Below are 21,485 nucleotides of genomic sequence, written 5' to 3' on the forward strand. Positions count from 1 at the left end.
TAATGACGGTTAGAAAGTATCTTTAACTTGCAGGAAAATTGCATTTTTTTACTAATTTAAAAAATATGGTCAACCGGATAAAGAATCTGTTTTTCTTCTGATTTTCTTCACAAATACAATTATTTCTGGCTGAGATCATATTTAAACTGAAATACGGAAGTATAGCTTATATAACTCACTAAGAATATAAGTTAAAAAAATATACTTTATAAGAAACTTTATTGTAGTAATATTGTTTCTTTATATCCTAAAAAATATAAATATAACCTAAAATAAACTATTTAAAACTAAATAAAATCTAAAACGTCCTCGAAACCACCGCAGCGAGGCACAGTTCCTAAGATGCTGGCAACATTGCCCCTTTGGATGGCCAAACTAATTCGTTGGCCAAGGTAACTAACTGCCCGCTCTAGGATCACCGGTAGACTCGATAACCCTTTTCGATAACTCTTTGAAAAGGGCTCTTGCCTCCGGTCCCCACGTTCCCAAAGTCTCTACTCCAAAAGGCATCTTTATAAGCAAATATAATATATACTTTTAAAACGATAATCTGTTTTTTTGCAATGAATCCACCACCATAATATTTTATCAGCAAAAGAAGAGATTTGGATCCATTTATTAGTTTCGAGTTACTCTATGATTTAACCAAAATTAATCTACTCTCTTTATAAGATAAGTATGGATTTTGGAGACTTATTACAGATAAAGTAAGACCTGCCTGTCTCAACGATGAGCACTGTGAATTTAAGTAGGAGTTCCTGGGTTCGATTCCCGGTAGGAGCAATGTGGTATTTTATAACTTATGAATTTTCTCTGGTGGGAGGCTTTGGCCGTGGCTAGTTACCACCCTACCGACAAAGACCAGCCTCTTAGCGACTAAGCGTTCCGATGCGATGTCGCGTGGAAACTGACAGGGGTATGACTACCATACTCCCTAACAGGTTAGCCCGCTACCATCTTAGAATCAGTGGCGTGCACAGACATTTGGATCAGGATAAGCATAAAGAAGTAAAATGTCATAAAATGGTAAAATCCTCCTCCAAATGGCAGTTATATAAAAATTTTAGGGTATGCAGTGCTTTTGTGCATGTATGAAGTGCACGCCACTGCTTAGAATGCATCATCACTTACTACCAGGTGAGATAAGAACCAGGTAGTGGAACAAGAAAAAAAACTCAGTGTGCGTCTGTAAAGTTGCGTTGCATGCAAACTGACAAGGTTTTAATGCAATGTTAGTTTTACGCTAAGTGAAAAATATAGGCAATTTATTGCACATTTAATAAGGTTTAAATAGAATTTTTGTATTCCAATGTTCCCCTTGAAGATTCTTTGTGTAAAATATTTTCTTTCTGCAGCCAGACTAAAAGATAATATTGGCATGTCAGCAGTAGCGCGCAATTCATACATACTTAAAATCACTGCATACCCTATAAAACTGCCTCGTTTTAGTGTTTAATATAAGGATCCTGAGTTTGAACTGCAGAATCAGTACTAGTTGGGAATTCGGTGGTGTCAACCTCCATGCATCGGAGGGCACGTTAAACCATAGCCACAAACCCACATTGGAGCAGAGTGGCGGATCTATGCTCTAGAATCATCTCTATGTCAGAGAGTAGGCCTGTGACCAGTAGTGGGATATTAATAGGCTAAGGATGATGAAGTTGACCCGATAAAAACCTTCTTCTTTTTCTGTTTTTTTTTTTTTATATACTACGACACACACTGCCATCTAGTCCCAAAGTAAGCGTAGCTTGTGTTATAGGTACTAAGATAACTGATGAATATTTTTATGAATAATATACATAAATACTTATAATATATATATAAACACCCAGACACTGAAAAACATTCATGTTCATCACACGAACATTTTCCAGTTTTCGGGAACCGAACCCACGGCCTTGGACCCAGAAAGCAGGGTCGCTGCCAACTGCGCCAATCAGACGTCAATTGCAACTAAATGGTTTGAAATAGCTTAAGTTATTACTAATCTATGTAATTCTTCACATAATTCTTCTTCAATTCTTCATTCTATCTAAAAGATATATTATTCTTAATATATTTCTGACTTCGGTTCGGCGGTTCGCTTTACAAAAATCATCAGTAAAAATTAACATCGATTCAGTATAATTTTCGTTATGTAGTTAAGTTTAAATGCTATTTATAGACATTACTGATTATTTTAGTTGTTTAAATTTTTTTTATTCCTAATTCCTAAATAATCCTTCAAGTTCAGGTAAAAACAGTTTAATAAAAATATTGCACAAAAAATCGAATTCGGTAAAGCCACGATCTTAAAAACTTCCCTTGATTTGCATGATCCCCTCTTTAGAACCTGACTTTATGACAATGGAAAAAAAGCATTCTCGATAGCATTCCCTTCCAAACATTATAAGGAATTTCAAAATCGGTTCATAATTGACATATAGTAGAAAAATAACCTCCATCTTTCTGTAGCCGGTTAAAAATAATGTAAACAGTTTTTGTAAAAAAAAGTTCCATGCATCATTGATCATCAAAATCAGTTCGTCGGAATGTATCTCTCGTATTCGCCATAAAAACTCGTAAAAGACTTTGTTGTATGGAACATCACTTCAGTAAATTAAGTGAGCCTCATACCCCGGTCACGCTCCGGCACTCCTGAAACTTTGCGCAGACTTTAGACACGACAAAGTATTTATGTTACAAATTGGGCTATGGACGTTATTTATTAGTTGAGGACGGTGGCTAGTTACCACCCTATCTACCTACACGTTCTGATGTACGATGCCGAATAAAAAACGATTAGAGGTTTAATATAACATCTATACCAAACCATTTTGAACAATCACTTGAAGTTGTAATAAGTTATTATGGCATAGATACTTCTTTGGAAACGATTTTTATGTGTATTGTTATTCATTTGAATATCATCATCATCAGAACGGGTTGGTGGACTCTGCACACCTTTGAGAACATTATAATATACCTATCCGGCATGCAGGTTTCCCCACGATGTTTCCCTTCACCATTGAAGCAAGTGATATTTGAATTACTTAAAACGCACATAACTTAAATAAGTTAGAGGTGTGAGCTGGGATTCGAACTCGGCCTCCCGAAAGTGAAATCAAGCTTTTAGCCTATCACCGCTTCCGCAATTTTAATATATGACATAAATGATTGTTTTTCAGTGTCTGGGTGTTTATATGTACATTATAAGTATTTATGTGTATTATATTAATAAAAATATTCAACAGCTGTCTTAGTACCCATAAAACAAGCTACGCTTACTTTGGGGCTAGGTGGCAATGTGTCGTAGTATATTTATTTATTTATAATATTACGAAAATACCCGATGAATGTTGAGGTAAGAAACGCGGCAAGTTTGACACGAAGCTGGTCAGCTTGATCGATTCGATCTCAAACAACAACAACTGAAGAACTCAATGCGCCAAAAATTCCCCACAAATTCTTATTTCAAAAAAAGTAATCAATGTCATGATAAATAATAATAAGAAAATAAAAAACGTAGTGCTCTCCTCTTTGCTAAAACTATAAAGTAGCACCACCATCTTAGACGAGCCTAACGTAGTTTTATTACCCTCTTTCGACACGAGCCTATTCTCATTATCTGATTTTTTGAAATATAGCTTCAAAAATCAAATTCCCATGTCTTGTCTTAAGTCTGCTTATCCACTACATGATGGGTGCAAGGCTCGCTATGGAAGGTTTTATGGGGGTGTATATGCAATGCTTAGAGGAGAAAATTTTATAGGGCTTGTACATGCATCCAATATCGATAAGACTCCGTATATCGGGTATAAATTGGTCTCTCAGATATTTCTAGGTATATTAAAGCTAGAAGCTGAGATATTTAGGGAAATCGCTTTCCAAATATACGGATTTCAGTAGTATTTAACTTACGCTCATGTGGTTTGAAATTGAAAAATAAATATACAAGTGAAAATTTGAAACCGACAAGGAACAAGTGTATTGCGAAGGATATTACAATCTATGACTTGGTTGCAGTAGAAGGTCACTAACCCGTTGGCCCAATTCTGGTATTACAATTGTGTGTCATTTAATCAGGTCGGTCAATGACAGAATATACAAAAAAAAAAGATAAGGCGAATTGAAATTACTTAAAAAGCGCGGAGTGAAAAGAAAAACTCAACTTGAGTAGGCAACCACGATATAAGCTGTCAAATTGTTTAATGTCACTACAAAAAAAAAAGAACTTGTGATTGTGTTTTGCTCCCTGCTGTTGTACCTATGTAGGTACTTCAATATTACCTGGATAAAAAATATTTGTATATTTTATCATTAAGGAAGCGTTGATAGCGCAGTGGGTAGGACTCAACTTCTATAACGTCAGTGAAATTATAATTTCATGAACATTAACGGTGTCTGGCAAGGGGTTGCCACGATATTCAGTGTCTGGCAATAAATGCCGTGTTTTTTAATGATATTCTGATAGTATAGGATCCCGATATTAAACGACCGTCACCGAGATGGCTATTTGATGAGACGTATTTTATATTTAATTTAATATGCAATATATAAACAAATTTCAGTCCAGGATATGATTAATTAATAATTAAACAAATGTATTTTTTTGAACTTTTCCCCGGTTTGATTATTAGACAAATTCTATACCAATCGAAAGTATGAAGCCCATAGAATATGCAAACGTTATGTTGCCTATTCTTTTCCGGGTACCTTGGGTAACGTGTGGGTAGCCAGGTATAATCAGATAAATCGATACGTGCATTTTATGAAGGTAATACCGAAAAATTGGACTTTATTATTTGATGTAATTAGATCGGTATTTTAGACACCTTTAGTACCGTTAACCTGCCAAAGCCACTATAACCTAAACTCCATAATGGTACATCGTTCTTACCTGTGTTGCTAGCCACTGACAAACTTTTAGCTTTTATAAAATAACGTAGGTCTTGGGTTCACGGGCTCTTGCTCTATAACTTTTCTAAGTTATGTGCTTATTATAGTAATTAAAAATATCACTTGCTTCGACGGTGAAAGAAAACATCCTGAGGAAACCTGCATGCCTGAGAGTTCTACAAAATGATCTCAAAAGTATGTGGAGTCCAACAAACCACACTGGGCCAGCGTGGACTACGGCCCTTCTCATTATGGGAGGATATCCGTGCCCTGTAGTGGGTCGGTAATGGGTCGATATGGGGATTTTCATTAAGATCTCCTAAAATAACTTTATCAGAGAGAATGTTGCGTGGGGTAGGGATCTGGTATGTCATCTATGTACAAATTGTAATCATAAACTTGCTATCGAACTGTTGTGTACTGACTTGTGATTACAATTTAGATAATAAAAAAAAAAAAAAAATTGTTTTTAAAATGAATATCATTAATCATTAATCTATACCTTGTCAAATAAACTCTGTGTGGCTTGAGATGAGGTGAGTGACCTAGTTGTCGTAAATTGTTTTACTATTAAGTTGACAACAAAAAAAAAAAAATTTAAGATAAGATCAGAATACAGTTGTCAACACCCCTCCTCGGATGTCGTACGAGGCGATAAAGGCAATAAAACGGAGAGCAGGCAGAAGCCTCCTCTGTTTACTAGCATCTACTGCGATCGACTACCCATCTGCCCAGCGTGGTGATTATAGGCATACCCTCCCGTTGGGAGAAGCCTTGAGTCCAGCAGTGGATAGATAATAGTCACTAAGTGAAATCTTTATTTTTTTTTCTTTTATACTACGCCAATAAACACATCTTCATCTAGCCCCAAAGTAAGCGTAGCTTGTGTTATGGGTACTTAAATGACTGATGAATATTTTTATGAATACACATTTTGTTTACATAAATACTTATAATATACAGAAAAACACCCAGCCACTGAAAAACTTTATGCTAATCACAAAAACATTTTTCAGTTGTGGGAATCGAACCCACGGCCTTGGAATCAGAAAGCAGGGTCGCTGCAAACTGAGCCAATCGGTCGTCAAAAACCGACAATTCCTTCTGATAAAAATAGAAACGTCTTTAACTATAAATATAAGAATAGCCTGTCATAGACGAAGCTCCTGTCACCACGCTTACCTTAAAATACGTGATTACTAAACCACCGATAAACAAATTGCCAAATTGGGAATAGAGTTATAGGCCAGTAATCCAGTACTTTAGCCAACTAACTAATGACAATACCACAAAATGGATGTTCTCTAATAAATTCCGATAGCATTGAAATCAGTTAATCCCGCGCTGATTGTACACTCGCACCCCAGGGATGCGGCTCGTGATAGCGTCCACCAAATACCGCTATTATTGGTGGATTTAGTCACTATTTTCATATAACCTGGTTATGCGCTCCTAATAGTTATGGTCGACTAACATATAATTATTATTTCGCTAGGTATAGCCCGCATTCTTCGTACGGGTATATTGCGGGTTTTACTGTGATCAAAAATAGCATATGTTACTATTTTTGATCACAGTAAAACTCCGTTGGTATAGCGGATAGCCCAGTGGTAGGAGTTCGACTTCACTTTTTGGGGACCGAGTTCGAGTCCCAGCTATTATTCTAAGTTATGTGCGTAAGTGATTAAAAATCTCATGGAAAAACATAGTGAGGAAACCTGCACGCCTGTTTTAAAAGGCGTGTGAAGTTTACCAATCCGCACTGGGCCAGCGTGGTGGACTACAGCTTAAACCTATCCATTCTGAAAGAAGACATTAGGCAGTGCATTATTTAAAAAAGCTGTTTTTTTTAGAAATAACCTTTTACTTGGGCATACACCTCAAGTAAAAGTTTTTTTCTTTACATAAAATATATCTGTGAAACCTCTCACATTATTAAACACAGGTCGCAGATAAGACAAAAAATGTATATAGATCGGTTCTTTAGTTTGTAGTTTGTAAGTAAATATAGTATGTATGTTAATGTAAGTTTATTTTATTTTCTTTTTATTTTATTCTTTATGCACAATCCACTTTTCACCTTGATATCGGCTTCGTACGCTCGGGTTGCCTTAAAAGATCACTATTAGTGATAAGACCGCCTTTGCACTCTAGCACTAAGTGTATTACTTTGTGTCTTTTCCTTTAGTGTTTTGTTGCAATTTTTTCTATTCTAATCTATTCTTTAAAACGTTGCATAATAACCCTCCGATTAGTTAGGTACTCGTATGCCACTTTAATTTTATCAAGCGAAACATAAACAATCGGTGCCAGTATCCTATTTACTTTGGTGCAAATCAGTTCAGTAGGTACTCTCGCTCCCGATTGAATATTAAATCGATTTTAATCCATTATATTAAATTCATTCTAAACATTGGCTAAATCCATACTAATTTGTAATTTAAATGCGAAATTGCGTATGTTTGATTGTGAATAATAGAATGATTACACTTTTATTGTACACCACATTAAAATACAGAAAAATTATAAATAACTAGTTTACACAATGTTTACAATTAGGCGGCCTTATCGCTACATAGCGATCTCTTCCGAAGTTCGCTATGTAGCGATAAGGCCGAAGGCGTAAACACAGTTCAGGATATATTAATTAGTTGGTTTGCTACTTTCAGAACAATGGGAACGATTTCAAGTAGTAGTAGTATCAGAAGGTAGGTACTTCCGCCATGCTTATTTCTACCAGTAAGCAGCATATTATGTTCTGGTCTAAAAAGCGTATTTGCCGGTGTAGTTACTGGCACATGAGGCACAGGAAAACATCGTGAGGTAACCTGCATGACTGAGAGTTCTCCATAATAAAAATAAAGGTGTGTAAGATCAGACAAATTAGCGCCAGTGTTATTAGATTATATTGTTAAAATTAATTATTGAACTTATTCCAAGCACTAACTTAATGCATTAAAAGAAAATGAAGTCCTTTTGAAAATATCCTTGCGGGCAACAGCTGGTATATTTGTCCAAAGCTTAATTAATGTGTACATCAATAAACACAAATTAAGTTTTTTTTGTCACAATTTCAAAGGATAAAAATAATTTGTTTTCATTAAAACTTTTTATTCATACAAAGAGTTGTTTTATTAAAAATGTCAAAATTGTATGAACGAAAAAATTAAAAAGTGTATGAATAGTCAGTCATACATCCAACAAATGATTTGATTATAAAACAGCGAGACGCGGCTCGTTAGCTCAGGGCGAGTAGTGACTGTAAGGCCTTCATTAGTAACTTTTTCATGTTAGCCATTTTGTATTATATTTTTATTACTTTTGTATTATATACCTCCCTTGGAATCATCGGAGCATTTTTTTTTATTATTCCATCTAGTATAGCGGCAGCAATAAACAAAGGCAAATATCTATATAATATTTACTTTCGGATCGATATTAGATATAAAGTTGTAATAAATGTGTGAGTGCAATTAAATATTCAAACAAACAAAATTGTTATTCTTTACTTTTTCGTTTTAATTTTATTGCTTTCTCTTTTTTCTCTAATATTGATGCACATATGGGAAGGCACTGATCCCCAAGTCACGGGATATCCTAATTGAAAGGTTCAGGGTAATTTAGGAAAATAAACAATTTTACTTTGGTCGAATAAAAACTATCATTTTATTAATATTCTTCATTGTCACATAAAATGATTACCGGTCTACTACAGAGCATAGGTCTCCTCCTACAAAGAGAAGGGGTTCAGGCCGTAGTCCACCACGCTGGCCTAGTGCGGATTGGTGAGCTCCACGATGTTTTCCTTCACCGTTGAAGCAAAGTGATATTTTAATTGCTTAAAATGCACATAACTTAGAAAAGTTAGACATGCGACCTGGGATTCGAACTCGCCACCCCGAAAGTGCAATTCGAGTTCCTACCAAATGCGCTATCACCGCTTCGTATTATTATTACAACTTAGAAATAAAAGTATGGGATTGTTGAGGATTTACGGAAGAGTATTTACACAGTTGCTTTATTAATATGTTATCCTTTATCCCTAAATATCGGTGTAGGGGGATATTTCCAGCGTCGAAAAGGGGCATGCGTTGATTGATGTCCGACAGTCTTCCTGTGTGTAGTTATGCCATTTATCCGTTGCTGATGAATGCTTTCTGGAAAAAGTAATAGGCAGACATAAATAAAGGGAGCCCAATCCCATGATTATCGATTGTGTCTTAATCTTTGCAGTATATCTTATTTGGACTTAGCAATGCATAAGTTTAAAGAATAAGTTAAGACACATTTATTACAGCGAGGTTAATATTGATGAATTTCTTGATGACAAGGTTGCTTGAAAGCACCCGGTTCAGCTTTAAAGATAGAAAAATGAATGTTAAAATGTAAAATGTAAATTGTTGATTTGTGAAAAGAGCAACTGCTGAGTTTCTGTAGAATCTGCCTTCCGAACCGGTGGTAGAGCACAAACAGACAGATTTGACATTTTAAAAGTGCTTATATTAGTAGTACTTGAAATAAATGAATTTGAATTTGAATTTACCAGTCGAAAAATCTTGACTGCCTCTTTTTTTTATTTCTAAAGACATTTTCTCATAGGAGACAAGGATTTGGAATTTCGACTCTATAACTCTATATATATCGGCTTTTTTATTTCGGGCACATAACTCGGTGGAGGAATGATAGCCTTGACAAAATTATAGTACCGGGCAACATGAAAGGCAAAAGATCTAGAGGCCGGTACCCAACAAGATGGGCAGACCAGTTGAAAAAATCAAATTCGTGCAGCTTCTGTCAATTCGCCAAAATGGCCTCCAACATAAGCCGATGGAGACGATTTACCAACTCAAAGTTGAGATCTCACCAGGACCACGATCTTTAGTGATGAAGGAATGACCAAAGAGAAAGAACATTTGTACACCACATTAAAATTAAGATTATATACAAGGAAATAAGAAACACGAAGAATACGTAAGGCGGTCTATCGCTTAATAGAGATCTCGGCCAGGTAACGTAACGTTAACGTAACGTAACGTAAGAACATATCACAAGTTAGTAATTAAACCTTGTGTGACGACTATTTTGTCACTTACGACATTCTTTTTCACATTCACTCTTTGGAGTCTTCTGCTAAAATTGGGCACTACAAAAATTTAAGTGAATGTCAAACGTGTGGGCTGAGAGTGCGAACTCGTGGTTTCATACGATTACGTGCCACGAGGGTGGACAAAGCAATTGTCCTTACTCTTTGGAGCTTACTGCGAATGACAGAACACTCAATACCTAAATAAATATCTTCAATAATAGGAACCTTCGGATCTAAAGTTAAACTTTCTAATCAAAATACTAAGGAGACATAAAGTTCAGAAGGATTCCATGTATGAATTAATTAAGGGTGTGTTACAGTAGAACTACTCTTAACCACAACATGTTACAAGCCACTATATCGCAACCGAAGTACCTAAGTTAGATCTAAGTATCGGCAAAGTACCGTTAGCGTTACCGCTCAGGTATTTTGCCGCATGGAAGCCAATTAGGGATAAGGTCGGCTTTCCACTACCTGTTATATTCTGTTGGACATAAAAATTCTAAATTCAAATTTTTTCTTGTAGTGACAATTTACGGACAATGCTGCTTTGCGGCAGAAATAAGCACGGCGGTAGTATTTCCTCGGAGGAGCTTGTGACAGATCACAAAAAGCTCTTCTTTTATGATTATGTAGCAATTATGGAGGGTAGAGGTAAGGAGAGTCATCTGTGTATATGAAAAAGTGTCGTCTAAATGTATTAAATTAGGATGGCGCCACATTTGCATCAGGGTAACTCTTAAAATAAGCGCCAAATATAAATTTTGTTAGATTAGGCTTGAAAAATAAACAAGGAAGTATGGAGATACAAGGAAGTAAGGTTATATTTACCACAATATTTTGTACAACGTAAGTTGTTGAAATCCTCAATAATTAACTACTTTAGTCGATAATGACATTAAATTTTTTAACTCGGCATACTTCAATTCATCTACGATTGCTACATTCATACCATACCCTGTGCATCCACCAGCGCCATTGTGGAGGATTTTTGAACTGTTATTTAGCGCATACACTGGACACTTTTTCAACTTTTCTCCCATATAAGATGACTCTCCTTACCTCTACCCTCCATAGTAGCAATGCAATCGAAACAATATTATTCCATACATATGTAATATGTTATATAAAAATAATACCATCTAGCTAAATAACACGTTCTTGCACTCTGGGATTATTTTGTCTGTGGCAGCGCGTGTATCTGTATGTGTCTGTGGGTACTGTTAAGTAGCGTTAAGGTATGTTATCACATGGTCGCCAATTAGGGATAAGAACGGCTTCCCAGTTAACCTGGGTCATATTCTGTTTGACTTTATAAAGCTCAATTCATTTCTACACACAGCACACTTTGGTCCTTATAGTAATTATTGACGGTAAACCGTTGCCTATAAACATATAACAGATCAGTACTTCACGAGCGTGCCAGAAACACGTCCTACCCGTGCTTGATCAATTTAAGGCAAAGGCATTAAACCTCTAGCGCCTGTAATTAAACTGGCAACCACGCCTTTCACACCGACCGCGGCAGGGTGATTACGAGTCTAATCTCGCGATCATTGCTGTCAAACGTCACTTATGCTTACAATACAAAAACTTCGTTTGGCAGCATTGCAATAACTATATTTAATATTTATTATATTATGTATTATTTTATTAGTATTTGTCTTAGTCAGTCTGTTATTCTTTTGTTATCCTTATCCTAAGGTTGCCTGAAAGAGATCGCTACTAAGCGATAAGGCCGCGTTTTGTATACTGCTTCGGTCTATGTGTTTTTTTAATTCTTCTTCTGAATTTGTGTGCAAATAAATAATATAAATATAATAAAAATAATGCTGCAGAAATAAGCATGGCAGTAGTACTTTCCCGGACGAGCTCTCCTTTACTTTTAGTAGTAGCCATACAATGCAATCCAATAATCCCTATCCCTACCCTACTCATTTTATACATGTGAATGTAAGTTTTTTTGTTACGCTTTCACGCAAAAACTACTTAACCGATCCTCATAAAACTTTGTACACATATTCTTGGAAGTGTAAGAAGTAATATAGGATACTTTTTATCCCGACATTAAGCTCGGTTCCTTTGGGAGAGGGGATGAGTGTTTGACGATTTTACACCATAACTCAGACAAATTATAACCGATTTAAATAATTATTTTTGTACTATAGTGGTAATAATATGTGTTTAATTTTGCCCAAACTGTGGTTGGGACAGAGGACAGAACTCCTCAGCAGACAGCAGCAAACCCCTCATTTAAGGCTTAGCGATACCTCAAGATCTACAACTTAATTTAATGCCACATCACAAACAAAATCAAATGCAGACGAAGTCGCGGGCAACAGCTAGTATGTATTTTGGCTTCACATTGGGAATGTACAAACGCGTGCCTGAATGTGTCTGAACGTGTCTGGGGATGACAGCGTCTGTAAATACCACTAAGTACCGTCGGTATGTTGACGCATGGAAGCCAATTAGGGATAAGGTCGGCTCTCGACTACAGTCGGGTGAGATTCTGTTTGACATTATACATCTCCATTTATATCTACAGACGTCATACGTAGCAAAAATACCAGTGCAAACATAATATCATTCCATAAAAGTATGCCATACTAAACCCTAATCGTTTTTACACGTCGACGTACCGGAATGCTAAATCGCTTTGCGGCAACGTCTTTCTTATAAGGGTGGTAAGTAGCCACGGCGGAAGCCCCCCATCAGGCAAGACCAGAAAGTTTGCCCCTGACGAAGATCGTCCCGCGACCACCAACTTAAAACCACATAAAACAACTACTGCACCAGAGAGGTTATCAATCTTGTTGAATCACTGCACTAAATTCCCCTCTAATGCTGAAAGAAGATTCGCAATAGTGGGGTACTTATTGGCTAAGAATAATGATAGTAGCATAGAGCATTATTAATAAATGTAATAAGTTACCTAAAGATCATTTTCAGGATTTTGAACGAGATAGATTTTGGTTCACTTATTTCTTCTAAATCACATATAGCTCGGCGAACGCACTGAAAGCCGTCCAACCCATTCCTGTAAAAAAATTTGGATCTTACTTCATATTATAAATGTGAAAGTGCTTTTGTTTGTTTGTCCTTCCTCCACGTTCTAACTAAGTAAACAATCAACTTAGTATTTGGCATTGAGTTAGTTGAACAGACGGAGAGTAACATATGTTACTTTCATCCCAGGACAATCCTAAACGGTTTTCACGGGATTTGGCAAAAACCATAATAAACGCTGATGAAGAACCAGGGCAATAGTCAGCAACTTATAAAGTGAAAACAATAACGCGGCGTCATAACTGCGTTCTTAGCAGCGTTCACGTTTGCGTTGTTCGTGGGACCAATCACACGACTCTTTCTTGGTTTTTTTTTGTAACTTGACTGTTAGTATGGTCAACTATGGATCACTGTGCATTTGGCCTTGGATGCATTTGGGTCGGAAAGCATGTTAAATCGTCGGTTTCGGTTACTATCACTTACATATTGTAATAAGAATCGTTAAAGCCCGCCAAATCACATTGGAGCGTGGTGATGGGTTTGAAAATAAAACGGAGATGGTTATTTTCAAACCCATCTTCTTAAGACCCTTATTAAGACTTCTTTAATTTCGGGAGGCCGAGTTCGAGTTTCGTTTTAACGCTGTTAAAATATCACTTCTTTTAACGGTGAAGTAAATCTGCCTGTGAAGTCTACCAATCCGCACTAGGCCAGAGTGGTAGACTAAGGTCTACACCCTTCTCACTATGGGAGGAGACCCGTGCTCTAATGTAAATGGGTTGATATGATGATGATGATGGGTGTATGGTGTATGCTCCAAAAACCTTTCTGCTATAAGAGCTTTTGTGCAATTATTTGAAAATAATAGGTCGATGATGGAAACAAAGCAAGGATGATGATGGAAAAAAAGAAAATAAACTTACCTGTTCAACAGTATCTCTAAATTGTCATAAACAGCTCTTCGACTGAGGTGTCTGTAAGGACGGAAGGAGTCAGGAGGGTCATCCCAGTTCATGCGGAAACCCAAAGCTTGGGCAAAGATCTGGGTAAATGGCACCATGTTCGCTTTGAAGTTTAACCGGATCTGCAAAGTTTATTTTATAATAATTAAAATCGATTTTTTAGATATACAAAAGCGTCATATTTATGTTTAATTGAAGGCAAACTTTTCTTTTGCAATGAATTGTAGAGATCCCTCAAAGTAGGCCAAGCTTTGAGCATCTTTCGACTTAAAGCGTGGTTAATGACCAATGATAATAAGAACGCGTTCAAGCAAAGTTTGTTGTGAAAATCATTTGTCAATCATTTACACGCAGGACGCAAATTTAAACGCTGGCCCTCGCTTAAAACGACGAGAAGTTATTGAAAATCCATGCACAAAATGTGTATCATCATCATCATCATCAGCTCATTAATGGCAAAGTACAGAGCACAAGTGTCCGCTCGGAATTACAAGGGTTTCAGGCCATAGCCCACAACGCTGGACGTGTGCAAATTGATTTATGAGCGGCATGCAAGTTTCCTTACGATGTTTTATTTCAAACTCAAAGAAAGCAATATTAAAATGTTTAACTTAAAAACGTACATAGAAATATAACAAATTTTAAAAAAGAAAGTGGACTGTAACTATATTGATATTAGAAGTAAAAATAAACTAGGCTGCATAAAATCAGTAATTCGTTTAAGGGTAATTGTATATATTTTTATAAAAAGTCACCAGATGAAATCCTTGAGATATCTCTCAATAATTTCAAAGTTAATATAAAAGGTAAGCTAATAGAAAAATCCTGCTATAATATTAAGCATTACTTATGTCATAAAAAAGCTTAGGTATAAATGGCTCTTACTTTATAGCTCAACATTAACTAGACTATGAGATGGTGGTAACAAAAAAAAATCTGGCTAAGTTTTTTGTGGGCTCTTCTAAGACTAGCGCACGGTTAGAACCCTCCTAGTTTTAGTTCTAAGTTAACGAATGCAGTCATCACCATCACTTACATTAGTGTAACATGTTAAATGTATGAACGCTTCATAAGTGCCTGTAATAAGGTCTTCATGAATAAAGCATATTTGAATTTGTATTTTAACGCACATAACTCGAACTCGGTCCACTGGAAATAAAAACCGGACTCTTGCCGACTAGGCTATCGCCACTTCATTAAACATGATTCCCATGGCTACTTACGAAAAATCTTGATATATTTTTGAAACTTAAATATCTTCTTTGTCTATTAACTTTATTTGTTTCGTTCGCTTCACCAAAATCAAGAAACATTGCAGCAATAAAACAAATATAACACACTAATATAACTTGATACGTGCGGTTCATCGTTGTGCTAAAACACTTTCATACAGAACGCATTCACTTAAATAAAAGTACCGAAACAAAAACTAATTTTATTAGAACACAGAAAAAATAAAAAGTGTTTTTTATTGAAATACTCAACTGTTATTATTTAAAAAGAATAAAAGTTTTATTTTTTGTTTTTTTTAACGCCACACGGTTACTGTAGATTGATCTAAAAACATTTGTACTACTGGCACTATTACCATGTAGTACCAGGTGTAAATTAAGTTTTATTGTGTTTGATTTAAACTAAGTAGTAACTTAAACTTATGTTTTACTAGCTCACAAGCGCAACTTCGTCTGCAACAAATCGGTTATTACCGGTTTCAATATCTTAAAAAAATCTACAACTTAATTGCAGCGCCACCGGGTTCAGTTTTATTTCCGAACTTTATTATACGCGTCCGGGAGATTCGCGGCATTCTTCCTGCTTTTAGCATTTCTATACCCGTCGTAACTTCTAAACACTTGGATAGGTCCAATTTGTATAACTCAAAAGGGAATTTGCAGGTACATAAATCAATCTTAATTAATAAACATTTACGTATTAATATCATGCTAGGAATGTCACCATCTTTCGTTTGTACCCGTGTTTTCATTGTCAGATTATAACAAAAAGTGGTTATTGTGACTTAAACATAAAAGTTAGACATATACTTTAGCGTACTTTTTGTATATAATAAAGATTACTTTAAACATTTAGTACCTACATTATTTTTATCATCAATCATTATGGCGGTGTACACCAGTAAAGCTCCAAGTCGGTATGACATATTTAATAAACATAATTATATTTCAGCCAATTTACAAAAAACCACTATAAAATATACACTAAAACCGTATGAAAATTCATATGTTTCTCAGTTGCGCCCAGACAGACAAGACAGATGCGGCATGATAAGCATGTTTACAATATGTAAAGATAGGAACTGACTATACTAGCGGACCCCAGCGCCATCTGTCGGCCTGTTTTGTGGATCTTAACCATCCAGAGTGCCACCTAAACGCATACCAAAAAATTCAGTTCACGGAGGAGTTCATTGACATACACACGCACACAAGAAATATATATATAAAGATTTTAAAAACAGTATTAGTATGTGCACTAATCCGCACGGGGACAGCGTGGTGGAGTACGGCCTTAACCCCTTCTCATAGTAGGAGAAGACCCGTGACCTGTAGTGGGCCGGTAATGGTATGATAATGCTGATGATGAAGCTTCATCAGTCATTTTGAGCAGTCCTCAATAGCTCATAAAAGTCTACTGCTGGACTAAAGTCTTAAAGGCCTCTCTCCAAGGAAGGTTTGCCAATAGTTACCACGCTGGACAGTTTCGTTGGTTAGCTGCTGCCCGTTCTTCGGTATATTTCCTCAGTCACCTCTTAAGACACTCGCGTGAAGGAGGGCTGACAATTGTATTCTAATTTGCCGTCAGCACATGGGATATAATGTTTTTGACATTATATTCAATAATAAATACAAATATAATACGACAACACACACATCGCGATCTAGCCCCAAAATAAGCATAGCTTGTGTTATGGGTACTAAGATAGCTGATGGATATCTTTATACATATAATACACGTAAATACTTATAATATACTGATAAACACCCAGACACTTAAAAACATTCATGTTCATCACACAAAAATTTTCCAGTTGTGGGAATCGAATCCACGGCCTTGGACTCAGAAAGCAGGGTCGCCGCTGCCCACTGCGCTAGTCGGCTGTCAAAATAATCTCGAACTTAAAGACGAGCTGCTGACATCCGATAATGATAATCTTACAAAACACTTCGTGATATCTGCATATCTTCTGGATATCTTCGGTGCAGAAGTCATTTGTGGGATTGAGTATACGCTTTTATAATATGATTCCTAAGTTAATTTTGGACCTACCAAAACTTTAAAGAATGTGTTAAAACACATTTATTTCAACGAGGTTACTTCACAATTGGTACATTTCTTAATGACAAGGTTCTTTGGAAGCAGCCGGCTCCGCTTTCATCTCTCACAAGATAGAAATACGAATTTTAAAATGTAAATGTAAATTGTTGATATTGGAAAAGAGCAACTGCTGAGTTTCTTGCCGGCATCTTCTCGGTAGAATCTGCCTGCCAAACCTGTGGTAGAGTCAGACACACCGACAGACTTGACGTATCTAAAGTGCTTATATTAGGCCTACCTGAAATAAATGTTTTTTTTTTTTTTGAAAATGTTTAAGAGCTTCAGCAACATAAACAAACTCAGAAATGAGGGACTTAACTCTTCTGATTCCAAAGTTAGTAATACAATAAATGATGTCAAAGCAAAACCGCGCTGGCAACTAGTAGCAAGAAATATTCGAAAATACAGTTCAAACGATATTTACTCAAGTTTGGGGTCTACGGCACACTTTATTATTTGACTTGTATTTATGACCATTTTGTGGTTATGAACCGTTATGTCTATGACCCATCAGCGAATTCATGTTTGGTCTTTCGTTTCGAGAATGCCGGGATCGATTACATGTTAGGTTCAATTCTAGAATGAGAAGGTTTTTTTTTATGTAATAATTGACGGACCAACAAGTTAACCTACCTGATAGTAAGAGCAAAACTTAAAGCAAGCAAGATATGGTATGCATGCTTTGCTTCTGAAAAGTGCCGCAAACCTGTCAGACATATGCTTGTAATTTAACCAGCGACCGCGTCCTTCAGACCGGAATACAACAAAGTTGCAAGCATGGAGATAATAATTCCCGAGACGAGTTCGGTCACACGCCTTTTAGAAAGTTATGGATCAGGGTGTAGGTTTACTCACCATTTTCTCCTTGCATGTATATTTATTTTCATTAATTAAAAAGGCGCAATATAGGTCTTAAAAAGTTAAAGGTTACGCCATGGCGAAAAATGCCTTGTTTACCACTATAAATAATAAACTCTCTGAGATTTGGTTTATTTGCCATGGTTAAAATCCAGAAACCTTAAGCTCGTATTAAAAAAGGATGGTACTTACGAAAAAACGCGATATATTCCTGAAACTTAAATATCGCTTTTGCCTTAGTGTTGTGTTCGCTTCACTGAACTCAAAGAGCACAAAAATTATAAGGCAGGCATAGGTAAATAGAATCACTTGAGATATTCTGTTCATCATGACATTATAACCTTTATTTCACTTAACATAAGGTTTACGTTTCTTGAAAGTTTTCTTTGTTCAAGATATCAGTCTTGCCTGAAATTTGGCATAACTTGAAACATTATTCATTGCATTCATCGTGACATTTTAGTAGGTTTTGTTTAACTTCACAAGAGAGTTAGTATGATTAGTTTAAATTTGGCAAGTTGTTTTTGAGCCAGGTTTCTGGTCAGATTTGTCGAAATTTTGTACCACTTTTTTATTTAGTTTATCATGACTTCTTATCAGCTATTTTATAAATATAAATGTTTATAAAAAAATTCGGAACTGACAGGATTTCAACCTGCGACTCTCTGGCAATCGCGGCCTGAGCGCTTTACCAATTAAGCTACGGCTCTCCTACCGTCGATGCCGAAATTAATATATGCCTTTTACATCAGGCTTATAGCAATTGATAATTCCTCCAAGTATATGTAGAAAAACTAATAAAAAATGTTTTTATTAGCTCATCACTAACTTGAGTTTTAGTATGTTTTTGTCGAATATCGCTAGAAACTTTTGACCCCGTTCCCGTTATTGAAATCTTATTGACTCCTGTATCACTTGAGATATTGTGATCATCTTTGCCCTTTTATAAGCTTTCATTAACTTATCTTAAGTTCAGATTTAATCTTGTAAGTAACTTTTGAGTCAGTTTTTTGTTAACAGAATAACCTGAAATTCGGCATCAGTGGATATAATTTGCTCGTCAAAATATTTGTAAGCTTTTGTTTAACTTCACTTGCATGTTAGTATGTTTGAGTCAAATTGTTTAAGTGACTTTAGAGCCCGATATCATCTTAGGTACAGAATTTAGAACATACAGAGCCCTCATTCAGCCATAATTGCATGCAGTGGCTTGCACTTCATACATGTACAAAAACTCTGCCTACCCTTAAATTTTTGTATATCTGTTAAATGCGAAAGATTTTTCCATTTTATTGCATCTTCCTTCTTTATGCATACCCTGGTCAAAAACCTTGTGCACGCCACTGATTGTGTGCAATGCATTGTGTCCAAAAACACAGAAGACTTCCAGAGCACGTCTCACTTCACACCATTGGAATGTTGCCAGTCAACAAACTTTTTCCATTTTCCTAATTTTATGGTAAAAGTTTAGAATATTAGAGGTCAAATAATTACTGTAAACTTTAAAATTAAAGTGACTAACCGCCTAGCTGTTCAAGAAAAACTACTAAATTGGAGTGGTTTTTAATGCTTCAATATTAGTCGTGTACAAGAATTCTGTATGCTCTTAATTCTAAGATCCGAAATGGTACGTATTAGTATGATATGATACGAAAATTATGTAGAGAATCGGGGCTTTGGTTGGTGGAAAGGTTGAAGATATTAATCGGATTTCCATTATTTCAATTAACGCGAATACACAGTAATTCCTTCAAGGTACTTAAGGTACTTATAATCCTTACATTTCTACCTGCATTGGTATAGAAGAAGAAAAATCATAAGTTTTTTTGTTTAGAGTATATTTATAGTGCAATATGCATGTGGTGAAAAGGGACAGTTAATGAATAAATATAATATATATACATATATATATATATCAACTACGACAATACACACATCGCACAAGGTACTTATAATCCTTACATTTCTACCTGCATTGGTATAGAAGAAGAAAAATCATAAGTTTTTTTGTTTAGAGTATATTTATAGTGCAATATGCATGTGGTGAAAAGGGACAGTTAATGAATAAATATAATATATATACATATATATATATCAACTACGACAATACACACATCGCCATCTAGCCTTTTAGTAAGCGTAGCTTGGGTAAGATAAGGTACTAAGATGACTGATGAATAATATACATGAATACTAATAATAAACCAATAAACACCCTGAAAAACGTACAAGTTCATCACACAAACATGTTCCAGTTTCATGGGAGCGAACCCACAGCCATGAACTCAGAAAGCAGGGTCGCTGCCCACTGCGCCAGTCGGCCGACAATAGTTGGTCGATAAAGCAATTTATAAATAGAGGTACTCTAATATAAAGTATAGGTACTTCTCATGGAATACTAAGCTAAGGATAAATTACAAATTAATTAAAAAATACATAACATCTGGCAATATCGTCAAGAGATCTATCCGTAATGGTATACTATAATTTAGCAAATTAACTGCGTTGACCTGAGTCTGACATTCCTGGTAAAATTAGCTAATGGCCTGATTGAGCATCTTGCCCTGACGCTATTAAATTTTACCACCCAATTACTAAAGTCTATTACAAGAGTTAAGACTCCGAGGGGTCGACACTGTAAAAAAGCTATAAAATACTTGCAATGAATAATATTTATGGATGAGAGGTATAAACACTTTGTTATCTGATCTTTTGCAGAAATAATATAACAGTCAGTAGTTTGACGGCTGATTGGCGCAGTGGCCAGTCCAAGGCTGTGGGGTTCGATTCCCACAACTGGAAAATGTTGACGAACATGCATGTTTTTAGTGTCCTGGTGTTTATGTTTGTTAATATAATATTTATGTATAACTATATATATAACAATGTTATGTTGGTTTGTGTACGTTTTAAAAACTCAAATAATTCTGAACCGATCGAGCTGAAATTTTAGCAAGATATATAATGTTAATACGCATCAAGGATTGTGCCACAGCGAAGCGTGGCAGGGTACAGCTAGTCTTTCATAAAAATAATTATCATTTTTCTTAGTATCCATAACACAAGCTACGCTTACATTGGGGCTAGATGGCGATGTCTTTATTTTCGTAGTTTATTTATTATTTTGGTCATGTTAAACAATAATAAAACGTAGTCATCACGTCTTTTAATATCAAGGGTGGATAATTACTTTCAAATACAAAGAGATAACAATTTATAATAATATACAATCTCAATAATGATTATCATAAGGAAATATTTATTCATTCAAATTAACTTACCCTGGAGGTAATTTATCAGAATCAGTTATTATTTTAATAACGAGATACTAACGTCAAGCGAAGATTGGCTCGCGA

At 35.7% G+C, this 21,485-nt stretch overlaps 1 protein-coding gene across 1 annotated transcript; it reads right to left on the reverse strand.

The window, feature by feature from the left end:
- Positions 1–8,923: 8,923 nt before the first annotated feature.
- On the reverse strand, positions 8,924–15,305 carry LOC120632478. Its single transcript, XM_039902262.1, has 4 exons — positions 15,162–15,305; positions 13,900–14,060; positions 12,903–13,007; positions 8,924–9,038 (listed from the first exon to the last, which is right to left on the reverse strand). Exons 1-4 carry the CDS (start codon positions 15,303–15,305, stop codon positions 8,924–8,926), a joined length of 525 nt encoding a protein of 174 aa, XP_039758196.1.
- Between the last annotated feature and the right edge of the window lie 6,180 nt (positions 15,306–21,485).

The sequence above is a fragment of the Pararge aegeria genome, chromosome 20 (assembly GCF_905163445.1).
Source record: "Pararge aegeria chromosome 20, ilParAegt1.1, whole genome shotgun sequence".
NCBI classification, from domain to species: Eukaryota; Metazoa; Arthropoda; class Insecta; order Lepidoptera; family Nymphalidae; genus Pararge; species Pararge aegeria.